The sequence below is a fragment of the Delphinapterus leucas genome, chromosome 2 (assembly GCF_059928025.1).
Source record: "Delphinapterus leucas isolate spDelLeu-1000000601 "Yukka" chromosome 2, BTC_Dleu_Yukka2, whole genome shotgun sequence".
Lineage (NCBI taxonomy): Eukaryota > Metazoa > Chordata > Mammalia > Artiodactyla > Monodontidae > Delphinapterus > Delphinapterus leucas.
The window spans coordinates 8,646,817-8,665,114 of NC_143130.1; the positions used below are offsets into that span (position 1 = coordinate 8,646,817).

The 18,298-nt window shown below is 41.7% G+C and overlaps 1 protein-coding gene across 4 annotated transcripts in view; it reads right to left on the minus strand.

The window, feature by feature from the left end:
- Nucleotides 1-1,537: 1,537 nt before the first annotated feature.
- The window catches only part of MCM10 (minichromosome maintenance 10 replication initiation factor), a 42,267-nt gene continuing 25,506 nt past the window's right edge, over nucleotides 1,538-18,298 (minus strand). For 3 of the 4 annotated variants that reach the window (XM_089906392.1, XM_089906390.1, XM_030761789.2), the window contains 5 exons: nucleotides 17,758-17,876; nucleotides 15,805-15,918; nucleotides 13,757-13,902; nucleotides 10,117-10,159; nucleotides 5,565-10,030 (listed from right to left, as the gene is read on the minus strand). In XM_089906392.1, coding sequence (XP_089762518.1) covers nucleotides 9,947-10,030; nucleotides 10,117-10,159; nucleotides 13,757-13,902; nucleotides 15,805-15,918; nucleotides 17,758-17,876 — 506 coding nt within the window. In that variant the 3' untranslated portion in view covers nucleotides 5,565-9,946. The other variant, XM_089906391.1, reaches the window with a different exon arrangement.

The window sequence follows — 18,298 nt, forward strand, 5'->3', positions numbered from 1 at the left end:
TCACACACCCAACGCCTTCTGACCGGAGGGCCAGGAACCAGGTGCACGGCAGCCGATGGAGTCTGACTCAAGGCCATACTCTGCAGCCACCTGGCTCAAAAAGCCTGCTGCTTACACAGGAGGGAACGCCGGGGCCATATAGATGTCACATACCAAGAATGGTCTCGGTGAGTGGCCGGTTTAAAAGAAAAGCAGCAGGCTTCCCTGGTGGCGCAGTGGTTGAGAGTCCGCCTGCCGATGCAGCGGACGCGGGTTTGTGCCCCGGTCTGGGAGGATCCCACATGCCGCGGAGCGGCTGGGCCCGTGAGCCATGGCCGCTGAGCCTGCGCGTCCGGAGCCTGTGCTCCGCAACGGGAGAGGCCATAGCACTGAGAGGCCCGCGTATCGCAAAAAAAAAAAAAGAAAAGAAAAGCAGCCTTTCCTTGTTTGTTCAAGAGCCAGGCTTGGCATGTCAGCTCTAGATAAAGAATTCTGGCAGAAGGAAGAATTCTATTACCTTGTTCTACCCCATCCTTAACAAGGGCCCCATTATACCTCAGGGTTTTAGAATTCCTTCTCTCAGAACCAATTGCAGCCATTTCCTGGGTAGGGAGAAGGATGCCAAAGGAAACATGACCAGAATCGGGGTAGCTGAATTTCATAGGAATTAGTAACGGAGGATCTATATTTTCAGAGATAGGCTTTGTCAAAAGGGTGGCCTTTGGGACATTCTTCTAACTCTTCTCTGTTCTTTCCTTACCATCCCCAAGTCCTTTAGGGGTTCCAGGTAAGTGGTTGAAAACAAATTTCGTCAAACGATGAATTGGTGAAAACTCATTATTTTTTTCCACTAATTCTGTATGTTGTCATTTTATTTTCTTCTTCACCTTCTCCTTCTTCTTTTATTTTTTTGAGAGTGTGTGTGCTCCAGGGGAGATTTTGTAACTTATTATCACGTGCCTTTGTTTACTTAGATTTCTGGAAGGAGGTGGTAATTTTCCTAAGACCCAAAATGATTTTAAATTTTTTTTTAAAAAGTGTCATATGCTTTTTTAAAATATTTAGTTGGGAAAATTCATTTCTAATTCCTTTTCAACCATTACGTTCTAATTCTTTGGCAAGTTTTTCATAATTTAAAAGTTCTTAAGGGGTTTGTCCAAAAGCAAATTGGTTAAGTATGGATATTCTAATTCACAATTTTAACTGGTATACTCTGTGATCTTACAGTGTACTACCACTGTAAAAAAAGTTTTGTCCACTTTCCACGTTATTTTGATTTTTTTAATTAAAAATATTGTGCATACGTAATGTATACACATGATTTAAATTTTTCACAGGACAAAAAAGAATGCAATATCCTTTCCCTGTCTCCCAAAGAAAACCATCATCCCCAAGTCTTGAGCATCCTTCAAGTGACCTGTGCACATCTAAGTATCCAGCTATACTTCTCTTCCACTTTTATTTTTAAACTTTAAAATTCATTTTTGACCAGTGATGCCTACTTTACATATTAAACTAATTTTCTACCACTGAAAATCTGTATAGTAATTTATAGCTAAGCAGTTTTCATAAAGCCTTTTAAAGAAAAAGCTTCCTATGGGAACGGCGATATTTGAGGGGACGTGACTGAAAAGAACACTGATTTAATACATAAAGCGAAAAGTGAAAAATATTTTTCTAGATAATTTCTCATTAATTTAGACCCTGTAATAATGAGTCTCAAATAACACACTAGTGAGCCTGAACCATTTAGTGTGTAGGCTCCCAAATTAAAAACTTTCTAAATAAAATGACAACGTCATTAATATGAGGCAGTGAGGTCCGGGAGCCTTCGAGTATGATTTTATTAGCTCATGTTTGGTTTGTTTATCATGTACCCAGCACAGAATTGTAGTAGCAAGGTGCAAGCTATTTTCTATTTTGTAAGCGGATTTAGATGATAAAAAACCCAAATATACCGTTAGACTGGTCCCTTGAAATCACTGCTGAAAAAGAGAGAATAGTACATTCCTTTAGTAAGTCACTGAAGACAGCTTTTCTTGAACCTTTAACTCAAAGTGCACGAATGACACACAACTGGACACTACTTTTGTTTGGGCAAGATTAATAATTATGTAATAAAGTCAGCATCACCACCTGAAAATGTACTTAGCTCAGGACTTGAATCCACTTCCTCCTCTCAAGGTTGAGCCCACTAATGGTCAATTGATAACATCACTCCAGGGAATATAAGAGAAGACAAACAGAAAAACACACCATTATTTAGAGATCTCATCCAACCTTACTCAAAATACTTCCTTGACACTTAATGGTGAAGGAAAATGCTTTCCTCCTCAGACTGGGAACAAGAAAAAAAAGTCATACAGGAAATGAAATAAATGTTAAAACTTCTCAGGCAACAAGATCCCATATGAAAATCCTAAGGAATGTATAAAAAAGCTGCTATACTAGTAGGTAAGTTTGGCATGGTCCCAGAACACAAGGCCAATAGACAAATATGCATTGTATTTCTGTATACTAGCATGTATGCAGAATAATAATTGGAAATTAAAATGGAAAAAAATACCGTTTATGACACCATCAAAACTATTTAAAAATAAAGACAAAATACATATACAATCTGTACACTGAAACCACTAAACATTGCTGAGAAAATTAAAGAAGACCCAAATAAATGGAGAGGCATATTCACAGATACAAAATCTTAATATTAAAGACTAAACACAATCCTAATAAAAATTTCAGCAGGGTTTTTGGGGTAGAAATTGATAAGCTGATTCAGAAATTTACACTGAAACGCAAAGGACCTAGAATTGACGAAACAAATTTTAAAAAGAACAAAGCCGGAGAACTAACACTACCTGATTCCAAGACTTATTATATAGCTTCGGTAATTAAGACAATGGTACCGGCATAAGGAATGACATCCAGATTAATTTAACAGCACTAAGTCCAGAAGTAGACCCCCAAAATGTATGGTCAACTGATTTTTGACAAAGGAGTGAAAATAATCCAATGAGGAAATTATAATCTTTTCACTGAGTGGTGCCGTAACAACTAAATGTCCATTTGCAAAACAAGGACCCACAACCCTTACCTCACAGCTTATACAGAAATTAACCTGAAATGGATCATAGACCTAATAGTAAAAGCTAAAACTATATTAAAAAATTCTAGAAGAAAATCTTTGTGATCTTAAGGCAGGCAAAGATTTCTTAGCTAGAATACAAAACACATGAACCATAAAGTGATAAAATGGGCTCCACCAAAATGACAAAAATGCTCTTTGAAAGACACTTAAAAAAATGAAAAGGCAAGCCACAAATTGGGAGAAAATATTCACCATACATATATCCACAAAAAGCACTTGTATCCAGAACACAGAAAGAATTCTTACAACTCAACCCAGTAAATAAGTAAACAGATATGTACCAAAAGAGATATACAAACGGCCAATTGCACAGGAAAAGATGTCATGAGGGAAATGCAAATTAAAACCACAATGAGATACCACCACACACCCATCAGGAATGGCTAAAACTGAGAAGACTGACAACACCGAGTACTGTTGAGGGTGTGGAGCAAATGGAACTCTGGTGCATCATCAGTGGGCATGTAAAAGGCCACTTTGGAAAACAGTTCAGCAGTTTTTTTTGTTTGTTTGTTTTGCGGTACGCGGGCCTCTCACTGTTGTGGCCTCTCCCGCCGTGGAGCACAGGCTCTGGACGCGCAGGCTCAGCGGCCACGGCTCACGGGCCCAGCCGCTCCGCGGCATGTGGGATCTTCCCGGACCGGGGCACGAACTCGTGTCCCCTGCATTGGCAGGCAGACTCTCAACCACTGCGCCACCAGGGAAGCCCCAGCAGTTTCTTATAAAGCTAAACATACTTACCAGGAATCCCACTCCTAGATATTTACCTAAGAGAAACAAAAACATATCCATAGAAAGACTTATACCTGAATATTGCTAATGGCTTTATTTGTAACAGCCCCAAACTGGAAACAAGCCAACCCAAATGTCCATCTACAGGTGAATAAACAGTGACATATCCATACAGTTGAAATACTCAACAATAAAAAATGAACTACGGACACAGGCAATAACATGGATTTATTTCAAAATATGCAGAGTGAAATATAAGAGTACATTCTGTATGATTCCATTTATATGAAACTCTAGGAAAGACAGATCTAAACAGATTGTAAACAGATCAGTGATGGATGGGACCAGGGCATGTGGCCTGACTGGGAAGTGGCAGAGGCAACTTTTTGGGGTGGTGGGAATGTTCTCTATCTTGCTTGTGGTGGTGGTCATGTGGATGTATAAATTCATCAAAATTTACCAAACTGTACACTTAAGGTGTGTGCCTTTTGCTGTGTGAAATTTAGCCCTTAATAAAGTTGACTTAAAAAAATACCAATAGAGAAGTCTCTGCTCAAGCAACATTACCACAGACTTGATTGCAATCCTGGTTTCTTCCCATAGTTTCAAATCACTTAATTTTCTAATCTGCAAAATGGGGACACTCCCAATCTGGCCCTGTTTTGGGAAATATTACACAGTTGCTCCTCATTATTTGTGGATTCCATGTTTTTCCAAATTCACCTAATTGCTACAATTTATAAAAGCAATAAATGTGGTGTTTTTGTGGTCACTTACGGACATGCACATGTGCAGACCAACGAGAGATCTAAGTTGTTCTCAGCTGAGGTAGAACAACAATTTTTGCTGGTTTCAGCTCTGATGCTGTAAAAAGATGTCCTTTTCATGCCACGTTCATCACATTTTTGTGCTTCTTTGGTGTACTTTTGCTGCTGAAAATGGCCCACAGGCATAGTGCTTAAGTGTTCCTGAGGGCAAGAAGGCTGGGATGCACCCTCTGGAGAAAAAGCGTGTGATGAGATCAGCTTTGTTCCATTAGGAGATACACTGCTGTCGGCTGTGAGTTCCATGTTAATGAATCGACGATACATATTAAATAAGGTGTTTTTAAACAGAAACACACATAATACAAGGTTATGTATTGATCCGGTGAAGAAGACGTGACCAGAGGCTCAAGGGAACCTAAGCCTGTATTTCCTCTAGGAGCAGTGATTGGGTATCTTCTAGTTTAGCTGGTGACTTTATGAGACATAATTACTGTGAATAACAAAAATCCACTCTCTCTGTATTTCTAGTTCTTTCTTCCTTTCTTTGGTGAAATGGCTTTGAGTTTTCACCACCGCGATTACTGATGTCCTGCTTTTCTCCAAAATGCAGGTCAGTCTTACTGGATACATGGTCTGACTGTGCAGGACGTGGCAGGCCTCTCCCCCATTTGATCTGGAGAGTTCAGCTGTGTGGCTATGCTGTCTTTAATTTTCTAAAATTCCACAGCTTTTTCACAAACTGCTGCTGACTTATGCCAACTGATTTCTTCCACCTTTTGTGCCTCTCTGTTATTTTCTTTAGATATATCACCGTTTCTTTCTTCAATATTGGCAAATACAGAATCTCATTTTGGGGGTCAGTCATCCTTCTTTTGAGTGGTGCTGTTTGCAAATCTCTCCTCGTGGCACCTGAGATGTCTGTTTTACCTGTAAGAGCAGAGGCTCTGATGGGCTGCTAGCAGTGACAACTCAGGCAAACAGACTTACTCTCCTGATTTTAAAAAATTAATGTTGTCAGACACATTTAATCTCTTATAAACATCAAGCTTTACTTCTATCATCAACTTTTACACAAGAACCCAATCGTTCAATCACTGCCTGTCAACTTAGCTATATATCAACTTGAAATGTTTTTAGAAGTTGAAAACTGGAAAAATTTTAAAAGTGGAAACTTTAAATGTTTTAAGTTCCCTTTGGGGACAATTCCACACCAATCATTCAGAAGCTTCTTATTTGCTATTCTGGATCACTGTTATCTACATTAGTTCAGTTTTCCTTTTGTTGTTTGGAAAGGGAAAGTATGGTTTAACAAAACTCAAGAAAAAGATGATTTTCTTTAAAAAGCCACTTAATTCCTCTAAACAGAAAAAAGCATAGGGAATTCCCTGGTGGCCTACTGGTTAGGATTCTGGGCTTTCAGTGCCGTGGCCCAGTTTCAATGGCTGGTCGGGGAACTGAGATCCTGCAAGCCCTGTGTCACGGCCAAATAAATAAATAAATAAATAAATAAAATAAACCAAAAAAGAAAATAAAGGAAAAAGGCATAGAAAAAAAAAAATCTATTGTAAAGATCAGAACATTGTGATCAACCACGAAGGACATGGCCAGTTTTTGTGTACTAACTTAGACCACCGTGTGCTTACTCTCTTCTGATGGCCCGTGATTATACAATAATCTCTACGTTGTCAAAGACAGCATAAGAAAAAAACACACATTTTGGCTTTATATGAAAGCATTTAATACACATTGATAAAGAAGGTGGCAGGATTAAAGACTTGCCTCACGATGAATCACGTTTTCAATGCAAACAAGTGCGTGCCCCCTCCAGCCCACCCATCCCTTCCCATCCCTGAATATTCTCTCTCTCTCTCTCACACACACACACACACACACACACACACACACACACACACACACACACGGCAACCCAGTGGAAGCCCCCCAACACCTAGAGTAACTGAGAAGTAACTCAATTATATTTTTAATTATTTAAAATGTAAAAATCAAATTTAAAAAAACAGAGGGCATCTAGGTTCAGCTCACCCATTAACCTTTATAAGAATGTTACTACATAACTTATACACAATATACAAGTGAATCCGGACTCTGACAACACCCTTGGTTCAAACGAGAACAAGTTGCTTACATAGGAAGGGGCTCCTCAAAGAGCAACCTGGCATTGTGTCCAGGCAGCTGCTCAGTAGTGACCTACTTCAGATCCATAGCTCTCTTTTAGGTTTATGGGACAAACACATCTACTCAAGATGAGCCATCAAAAATATCAGAATTTCAAGTGCTTTTGGTTCTTTTTGAAACTTAAACATTTTCTCTGTTAAAAATTAAAGAAAAAAACCACACACACACCTCCTGGAAAGTGAAATACTCCTAAAGATATAGCTATAAGGATGTCACCTTAGGGGGAACGCAAGCATCAGACACAGCACCTTCTATGCACAGAGCGCAGACTTCGATGAAATCTAAGGCATGTGAAATTTATTTCTGGCTCTCGGAAACCTAAAGCAACCATCTCTCACAACCACCTTATGTCCCTACTATAATACCATCTTGGGGGAAACCTAAATTATTCCTAGCTAGAGTTTAAATCCCAATATAATAATCCTGCCAATTGACCCAATCTTTAAGTGGCATTCACTTGGGTCAAACGGTATTTGGAAAATCAGGTCGCCCAGGCAGAGGACTCTCCTAAATGGAATATTCTGGTAGTAACCTGCGTGAGGTTTGACCTATACTTCTATTTTTTTGTTCGTTTGTTTGAACAATTCAGAAAACATTAAGTTTCTTGTATTCACAGTTTGTAAAATCCCTCCACCCACCCAACATTCACTGAGCACCAGTAGGTCAGCACTATGTTTGGCACCTGGAAATTGAACCACACTAAAATATACAAGCTAGCAGGTGACATGGATAAACAAACCCATTACAATAAGTTCCCTGCCAGAGCAACATTCAAAATACAGCAACAATCTGGAGGAAGGAGCGCCGACTGCTCCCAGGGACACTGGGCAGGCGTCACAGAGAAAGCATGCTCAAGCTGCTTATCTTGTTTTTTTCCTTTTCATCATGACATCTTACAACATAAGTGACAATATAGAGATGAGCAGTAGTCTCCATGTCCCCATGACCCGGCTTTAACAGTTAGTAACTCAGCCACTTGTGGTTCACCGAAAGCCCCGTTGCTGCCTTCCATCCCTTTATTTTGCTTTGAAAGTCAATCCTCGACATTTTTATCATTTCACCCATAAATGCTGAGCTGTGTTTGAGGAATGACCTGGAAAGGATCTTCCATGAGTAACATTCATCTCCCCATCTATTCTTCTGCCGGTCACTCTAACAGAGTCATATACCCTGATTCCTGACGGTGACTCCCAAGCCTGGGCTGGTTCAGGGCAAAGACCCAAGACATTATGGGTGCCTCTGAGTTGGCTGAAGGACAAGACGGAGCTGACCCAGTGAAACCCCATCGTGCCTTATCTGGAATGCTGACCGCATTCTTCTGGCCCTTGGTCCTCATAAAACTGCTATTTCTTCAGAAGCATATTGAGCACCTAATGTTTGTACCAAATGGTGGCTACAGTCCACATTCCCATGTGCCCTTAGCAACCTCTGGGGGAACCTCACACCGTATGGGTCTTGCCCTGTGGGCCAAGCTGCCCCAGAGTTGCTTCCTGCCACGGCCTTGATCTCCCTTGGGTGGGAAGCCTGGTGCAGCTGAACGTCTGGGCTGTCAGTCTCCCACCTCTTCAGAGTTTCCCCTCAACATCCATGCAGTTAGTTACCTAACCCGGAACGCCACCCTGGACTCCCTCTCCGGCACAATCTGTCTGTTCCTTTAAGGCCATCCACCACTGTCCACCTCCATCATCACCCTTCCGTTCAGGCTGCCGTTCCTTTCCCTCAGGTGCTGCGATCTGCCAGCATCGTTCTGTCTTTAGCACCCCTGCCCCCGCCTCATTCTCCACGCAGCAGCTGAGTGGTGTGAGAGAGCCCCCTGCTGAAAACCCTCTCGTGGGTCCCAGCACACACAGGACCAAGACCCATGTCCTCACCACAGCCAAGAAGGCACTGCAAAGTTCAAGGTCTGCCACCGCCTCCTTCTCCAGCCTCACCTGCGACAGTGCCTCCCGACCCGCAACCAAACTCCTTTCAGGGCCTGCTTTCTCGGGTCTCTGTGCTTTTACCTGGGAAGCGTAACAAAAGCCGCACCTACTGAGCCCTTGTGCATACGCGCTATCTCACATGAGTCCGCGCCACCAAGACATCATCGCCTTCGTTTTGCAGACAGGGAAAGTGAGGACGGGCACCTCGGCTGAGGTCACAGAACTAGTGAGCGGAAGGGCTGAGACTCGGGTGTAACCACGAGTCCCAGGCTGCCCCTCACCCTGCAACATGCAGCGATCCCCGACCTATAATTCTTAACGTGTATGATAAAACATATCTGCAAATCCCAAACTCCAGAGGATTCTCCTTGTGGGATGTTTCTGTTCTCCAACTGGGCTTCATGGCTTCTCAAATTTTATGTTCGTTTTGGTTAGAGGTTTCACTTTCTTTAAGCCATATCTAAATAAAGCCACATTTTAAAATGATGAGATTTTAGGCATTTCCATTACAGAGCTCCACGATATTCTAACAGCACAGAGACCATACAGATATGAATTGAAATGCCAAGTGGGTCAGTGACTTGATTTCCAAGAACAAAAGAGAGGTAACAGTGGAATCAACAGAAGGAACCCAGCTTTTAATATCAATACAGCAAGACTCTATCAAGGGCGACGGTCATAATTTTCTAGATGGCAAAACATTGTATTATTTTTAGACTTTGAGTGCTCAAAGACACATTTCAAGATCATTTAGTCCAACCTTCCTCATTTTACATGTGAGGAAACTGAAGCCCAGAAGTTAGGCAGGTTACCTGAGCTAAATTCATTCTTTTGTCTCTGGGTGTCCATATAAATACCAGAACCTTATTGTGATCAAGAAGCAACACTGTATTCTCTACAACCCAAGAGAGAGAAACACAACTCTCTATCTACCTTCCAGTTTGGGGCATAAAAACTGTGAATTCTGCCATCAGTACTGAGAACAGGGAAGACAATGATACCTTGAATTTCCACTTAAAGGTCAATGTTAAATTTGATGTTAAACCAACACAACCGAGGAAGGAGGCAAAGCTGTAGGCTTAGCAAGTATTCGTTCTGACTGTGTCAATCAGGAACAGGGGCAATTCAGAGCCAATACTCTTGCTTTTCCAGAACCACAAGAAGCAACGTAGGCTGTGGGTACCTGTTTGAAGTTGGGGCTATTTAAGGCTATTCAGGAATTTGGCGTGTTCTTCTCCTCTTGGTAACAGGGTTTCTCCTCCTATCTTTGGACCTGTCTTTTCCTAGAAAAATAAAAATAGTTTAATAAGAAATGGGTCAATATTATTTGCATGGGTCACTAAAACCCATCACCTTGCAGATGACATACCTTTAACATTCCGTCCCGTTCCCACTTGAAGAGGCCACAATTACTGAAACAGAAAAGATGGGATTGACTCAGCAGTGAGGTTACAGGCCCATAGACATGAAGATAATAGCGCTCCCTGCACTTGGGGGAAGATCTCCCCCATTTAAGCAGAAGCTGATCAAGGAGACATTCATATTCCAGGCTATGCTCTATTGCTACTGAAAATACTCCAGTGATTTGAGAAACAGTCTTCAACTCTGCAGTAAGCTAGATACTTCAGAGAAGGAATTTCAAATGGTAGTATAACAGGGCTACACATGCTATAGGTGGTGAGTGCAAGCTTGGTTTCCAGTGCTGGTCACTGGGAAGACCCTTGGATCAAGGAAGCCAGCCTACAGCTACGTGCAGCCTATGGCTTGCCCCTTTTTCTCCTGTTCTAGAACTAAAAGGCTGTGATAAGAAAGGATTACTTTTCCTTCTGGTTTGAACAATCCTCCCCCCTCCCCCTTTTTCAGTAGTAAGAACAGGGAAGACAGTGCTATCTTGATTTTCCACTCAAAGGTCAATGTTAAATTTGGTGTGAAACCAACACAACAGGAAGGAAATCTTTTCATAACCCAGAGATTTTTCACTCTCTTCACTCAAAGGGCCTGGAGACTCTCATTCTCACTTTTTAACATGGTAGGTGAATCCAACCCTGAGGAGGCATTGGGATGCTATGGGGAAAGCTCATTGTCTATGAAGTTTACTCTGGAGAAGAGAGAGAGAAACAGAAAAGAAATATAGTGAAGCCGTGGGACTATGTCTCCCAGCAGCTTTGGATCTGAGAGGGTCCGGGCTGTAGGGGTCACCCCACCAGCCTCATCCTTCCTCCCCATCTGGCTTAGACTCCACTCCCGCCCTGAGCATCAGCTGCCCAAGGACTTAGCCCCGAACCTCTCCACCACCTTCCCCAGCTAGAGACCAGCTGAATGTCTACTGAGAGACTTTCGTGGCCTACGACCAGACCAGTGATGATATTATGCACAGCTTACTGTCAGGGGTTGGCAATTATAACACAAGGGCCAAATCCAGCCTGCCACAGTTTTCGTGAGGTTTTGCTGAACACAGCCAAGCCTCCTTGTTTGAGCATCACCTATGGCTGCCACAAGAGCGGTGAAACAAACCACAGTGCCTGCCTAATATATTTACTATCTGCCCTTCACAGAAACAGTTTGCCCATTTCTGCTTGAGATCAAGAATTGACAAGAGAGAGACCAGAGAAAGCAGATGTTAACAAAAATAACAGTGCCACCTGGAGGCCGAAAGGCATCGTGTTCTTCCATTTGAGTTGTACTTACTGCTTATCCTCAATGAACACATTTCTCTGATAATCAAATGTTTTACACAAGCTCTTGCTGTTACAATATTTTGGAGAGAAGTCAGATATCAGTATACAAATAGCTACTTAGAACAATTCTAACCTAGATTGTAAAAAGAGGCACAAACCAGCTCCTGACAAGGTGATGAACTAGCCCCCACCCTCATCCCAAATCAGCTTTGGAGAAACTGGAAATGAGAGTGGAGTTAGGGGTCCAGGAAATAAACAACAACCAAAACGAAATGAGCAAACAAAAAGGTAGTGAGAATATCCTGGTGAAGAGGTGATAGTGAGATTGCCTCAAATTCCAAAGAATCAACATCATACAAATTATGTCCTTCAAGAATAACGCAATAAAGTTAGAAATTAATAACAAAAAAGGTAAAATCAATCCCATATATATTACTAACTCTTGGGTCAAAAAGGAAATCATCCAAGACATTAAGAAATAATTTTAACTAAGCATCAAACTTTGCAGGTGACTGCTAAAGCAGAACTACTTAGAGGGAAATAGGAGCTTTAAACTGATTTATGAGGGGACTTCCCTGGTGGCACAGTGGTTAAGAATCCACCTGCCAATGCAGAGGACAAGGGTTCGAGCCCTGGTCTGGGAAGATCCCACATGCCGCGGAGCAACTAAGCCCGTGTGCCACAACTACTGAAGCCCGTGCACCTTGAGCCCGTGCTCCGCAACAAGAGAAGCCACCGCAGTGAGAAGCCTGCGCACCTCAACGAAGAGTAGTCCCCACTCGCCGCAACTAGAGAAAGCCCACGCACAGCAACAAAGACCCAACGTGGCCATAAATAAAGAAAACGCTGTTGGAAAAATGGTGCCAATAGACTTGCTCAACTCAGGGTTGCCACAAACCTTCAATTCATTAAAAAAAAAATTTGATTTATGAGGCAACAAGAAAGTTACATACTAATAAGTTGAGTTTAAGCTTTTAACTGAAGAATGTACACAAAACGGTACAAAGCAAACCCAAAGAAACAATAAGTACATAAAGATAAGGGTGGAAATCAGGAAAACAGAAAGAAAATCAATAAATGTTTAGAAAACTACAAGATGGTGTTCTGGAAAGGTTAACAGAATGCAGAGACTTCTATCAAGGTTGACTCTGAAAAACAGAAGAAAAACAACAGGACAAAATATAGTAAATACCTATTAATAAAATATAGCAAGTAACAGACTGAAAAAAGTACATTAGGGACAACTAAATATTAATAAGTTTGAAAATCTAAATGAAATGGATTTCTATAAAAATATAAAAAGCTGAAATTGGTAGAAAAGAGACCATGAAATTGAAATGGTAATCAAAGCCACCCCTTTCCTCCAAGAACAGGGCCTAAATAATTTTATAGCTGAGATTTACTAAACTTTCAAGAAATAATTGCTAGTTGATAGGTTATTTCAGGAAGCTGCCCAATTCGTTTTATAAGGCTCACATAATCTTGGTTTGAAAACGAGATAGGTCTATATAAGAAAAGGAAAAAAAAGGTCTAATTCACTTATGAATAGATATAAAAATCACATATGAAACATTAGCTAATTGATTATAACAGTGTGCTGAAATAAAAAAGTCATCAAGATAAGTCGTGCTTATCCAAGGAATAAAAAAGGAAAGTTCAACTTCAGAAAAACTTAACAATGTAATGTACCACATTGATAAATCAAAGGAAAATAAGAAAAGATATCTAACAACACTCATAGTGAGTGAAGAAGGGGACAGAGAAATACATAAATTAGGAGAGCACTGAACGCACCAAGGACAATGTTCTACAAACTGCACCCCGAACTGCACAGGTATTCCTCAGGCTGTTCTACATGAAGCATGCCCCCTGAGTAGTCAAACACAGCAGCTCTGCCTCTGTATCCAAACTTCCCCGCCCAAAGTAAAAGCAGAAGTCCCTTAAAACACACATACTCACATATTATAAATATTTAAACAAATAACTCTTTACAGCAGAGAAAAAAAATTCCCTATCCAAGCCCCCCCCAAACACACATATTTCACCAACCCACCATACGCAGGCTCCATTTATTTATTCAACAAACATTTCTGATAACCTACTATGCACTGGGCCCTATATTTAGTATTGGGGATATAGCTGTGAAAGGGGCAGGGTCCCTTCCCTCCAGGAGCATCTGGGGATACCCAGGAGCCGTAAGGTGGCACAGAGCAAGGGTGACCCTCCCGGGGTCAAGGACTGTCCACAGTTCCAAGGGAACAGCATCACGTGGGAATTGGAAAAAGGTTCAGGAAGCCTGGATGAGACCAAGAAGCCCAGCAATTCTCAAACCTGCAGTGCTTTTGGGGGAGCCTGCCGAGGGAGACAGTTCTGTTTCCACAGGGACACTTGAAAAACCTCTTCACACCGTCGTGCCAGTGGTAGTTGTGCTGCTCGCCGACGCAGGTCTCCAGAGGCCTGAAGTGGGTGTAAGCGCACTGCGCAGAACAGCAGAAAGAAGGGACGTGTCAGGTCAAGAGCTCGGAAGGAGAAATGAGCCGGCCGCCACAAGGGCAGCCTGTCCTGAGAACTTCTGTTCTTTCGTCGCCACCAGGCAGGTGCCGGCGGAGCTACTATCTTCTGGCTGCAGTGATCATGTGATTTCTTGACTTTCCCCCTACTGATACCACTTCTTCTCATGTTTGCCCCAATGTCAGGTGTAAAATACACAATAATCTTCTGTGACATCAAGACAATAGCTAGGGCGAAGGAAGAAAAGGATTGGAAATCTCTAAGTAGCTTTGATTGGTCTGCCCTGTATTCACTGTAGTCCCTGATTGTAAGGCAACAGATTACACCCATGGGGCCTATTCAGGAAGGATGATGAGCTGCTCTTTCATTTTCTCTTACAAGGCCACTGCAAAGGATTATAAACTTATGACTACTCCTATTTCATACACAGCAAAACCAAGACAGATATTAAGTAATTTACGTTTAATTTTGATCCTTCAAAGGACTGAAAAGAACAAGAAATGATGGGTGAAGGTTGAAACAGAGCCAGACAGTGTGCAATGTAATTTCAGGTAATCACACTGAGTCCAGATAAATAACTTTTGGCCTTGGCAGCCTCAAAGAGGGTAGAGGAGAGTGGCATGCCAATTGGGGCAGGCAAAATAATCCCCCCAAGATGTGCATACCCTATTCCCTGGAACTTACAAGCATGTTATGTTACATGGCAAAGGGGAATTCAGGTTACAGATGCAATTACAGTTGCTTATCAGTTGATTTGTGACGAGAGGACCCCACCTCCCATTGCTGGTTTCGATGATGGAGGAAGGAGCCACGATCCAAGGGATGCAGGTGAGCTCTAGCAGCCAGGAAAGGCAAGGACATGGACTGTCCCCTAGAGCCTCCAGAAAGGAACGCACCCTACTGACACCTGGATTTTACCCCAGCAAGACCCACTTCTGACATGCAAAACTGTGAGATAATAAATTTGGGTTGTTCTAAGCCACCCAGTTGGTGGTCATTTGTTACAGCAGCAACAGGAAATGAATACACCAGCTTTGTCCTAATACAGCCACGCTGTCAGAGGAAAAGCTGTCCTACGAAGTAAAAGCTTTACTGATTCTCCACAGTCTGAACTTTCTCAAGGAAGCTCCACCTTTTGGCCCACCCCCTAAATGTAAAGGAGAATCTAAGGTTTTAAAAAGAATAAAGACAGAGAAAATTGCACTGGGTAAGCTAAACCTCTTTCTCCTCTTACATGTGTTCACGAAGCGGATTAGCCATGCAGACATATTTCAAAGAAATGGTAATGGAAGGAGTAGTATTCAGCAATAACTTTTTTTTTTTGGCCATTTTTGATTAATGTTGAGGAGTAGAGGATTTTGAATTTTCTAATAGACTCAGGGTAAAAATTCCGCAAACAGAGACAATAATACAATTCACACTCTGCCCTGAGATTCAGTCTAGTAGGTTAGGACCTGAGCAGAAGCGAACAACAGTAGTTGATCATGACATCTGATGCCAAATCAAGTTGTTCAACCAAGGCCCCAGGGTCTTAGGAACTATGGACTGACGGCGTGCTAAAACTTGAGGAGGAGAGATAAGAATACTCAGTCCAGTGGTCAGACAGGAAGAGGCTCTTCCACAGAACCAGGAGCTGTGGCCAAATGAGGAACATCTCAATACAAAGGCTCTACCATCAGAGCTCAGTGGGTGGGTCACGGGAAGCCCGGTGCTGGGCTATCGGACGCCATTTGGTTTGCAGCCTAATTAAATGGCCCAGGCAGGACTCTGGTCATAAGACGTGGGCCCACACCCCACAGACTCTCCACATCCTGCTGAGTCACAGCAACCCCAGACAGGTCGTGGGGAGAACTGTCTCCCGCACTCACCGTCCTGCACGTCACGACTCGACATTTCACTTCCCGGGTGTTTCTCATCTTTTCTTCTATTTGTTCTTTTTTCACCAGGGGCTCAAAATAGTGTTCCTGCAGCTCAGCCTCGGCCTGGAATGACAAGACATCCAGAAGACCTTGTACCAAATCTGATACAGCCTCAGGCAGCGGCTTAATAATAATCAAATCTGAACTGAACAGACAAGCTAACTGTATGGGGACACCGATCAATGAACCGCAACCCCAGACAGTAAGTAGAAACAAGCCCCTCAATGGGCAAAAAGAGGGTATGAAAGCATTTGGTGATGTGTGAGACACTAAATACAAATTTAAACTACTGATGTGATTAACAGTGTCATCAGATCAAGTGCGCACCAGAAGGGAACTGTTTCCACTGTTCCAATATAGATTCAGCTATGGGAGAGCTGCTGGATGCTTCCCCAGTGATGACACCCAATCTATTCGATACTATTCTCCAGACCAAGCACTTGGCAGGAACAATCCCTGCTTGTCTGGAACACAGGTAGGAGGTGTGAGGGCAGAGAGATATTCAGGGCAGGATGTGGTCACAGCTCGAGTCAGTGCAGCTGCACCAGGCGAAAGGTGCAAGGTCTTTGGTGGCCACAAGAACCAAGGAACTCAGCTCTACAGCCTTTTGGGGTCTGCTTGAGCACCTCTCCTGACTGAGTTTCAAGTCCAGTAGAAAGTTATATCATTGTCTCGTTAGCCCTTTGTTAATCAAAAGAAAGGCAGATCATTTGGCATATTGGCACTAAGTGGGGGACATTTTGAAAATTTGTGGGAGTACTTTTTTTGTTATCCCAGTGACCATAAACTTTGCTACTGGCGGGGACCACGGACACTACACCTTCTGCAATGCATGGAACAGTCCCTTACACATCAAAGGACTGTTCTCAATGTTCTACAGGGCATCCATGTGGATGAAAAACCCGATTATAACCCTCAAACCGAAAGCATTATATACAACACCACAATACTTGTGCATGGTTTTCACATACACTGACTGTTCCAAAAGTCCTGTGGATGTGGAGAGACAACTGTGCTTTGATGTCTTCAAAAGTTTAAAAATATAAACCACATTGTCAAAGAAATAGGCCCACGGTATTCAAGTTTCTAGGAAAACACATCTACTGAGTATTCACTGCTAGCTGCCTGATAAATCCACTTATATATACTTACAAATCCAAGCCTCTGTTTTATTACTTCTTCAAGGGTAGTTGTGCCCATGTATTTTACATAATGAAATACATATTTTTATTATAAACATTTTCCTTTTTTCCTCTTTATATTACAGCTAGGATATTATATTGGTATTTTTGAAATTACCAGCTAGGTAATTTACATTATCCACAAATTTAATTTCAGGATAATAAGAGAACAATACAAAACACTTGTTATTAAAAAGGGGCATTGTGAGTGTTGAGTTGAGAACTACTGATTTAGAGCATTTGCAGGGTCCATATAAAAATGTATGAATGGAAAAATCCCTTCCCATACTGCAAGGCAGAAAATAGTAGATAGTGGAGAGCCATTAAAACATAACTTCACAGCCATAACTACAGGTAAACATTTTAAAGAGTTAATTAATCATTTAAAATTGAAGTATAGTTGACTCAACAATTTTATATTAGTTTTAGGTGTACAACACATTAATTTGACATTTTTATAGAATATACTTCAAAGTTATAAAATATTGACTGAAACATTTTATAATACTGAAGTCAATTTAAATAATGTTGAATGATATTCTTCAATGCAACAAAGGCAAAGCTAAAATCTATTAGCAATATTCCTGTTCTTCAAAACAAAATCAAACAAACTGACATACAACTAACATCTCGGCTAAGGAAACAGGAAGAGATTCTTAACAATACTAGCCCGAGTCTGAGGACATCTCTGTCACCTTTGACCTTCTGGGCTCTTTTTTACCTCTTTTAGGATCCCCGTGTGCCTCGATTTTGCTTTTAGAATTTTCTGAAAATCCTCAGATTCCAGGTAGGCAAGCTGTTCTCTCCTTTTTTTCCTGGCAGGCTCCAATTCATCCTCAGCTAGAGCAGAAAGAAAAAGAGTGAACAGAGGAACCTCAGAGGGCCAGCGGGCCTCGCCAACTCAGCTGCGTCTCCCCCTACAAGACCCTTCAAACAGCATTTACCCCCACTTGGTATGAGCAAAGGATGGCTCTTAGAGATCTGAGTTGAGAAGTACAAACTAGAATATGCAGGAGGGGATGGCAGACTTGACCACTAAATTAGAATCGTTTTCACCTTAAAATAAGAGCCAATTATGAAAATAGGTAACAACAACAACAAAATTCCTATTTACAAACTCATGTTAAAAGGACACTGCCAGCTTCAGAGTTTTAAAAATAAAAATAGGGCAATTTAAAACAAAGGAATTCTACTTCTTTCAAAACAAATCTTTCTACTAATATGTATGTGCAAAGATCCAATGAGTAATCTCAAGTTTTCAA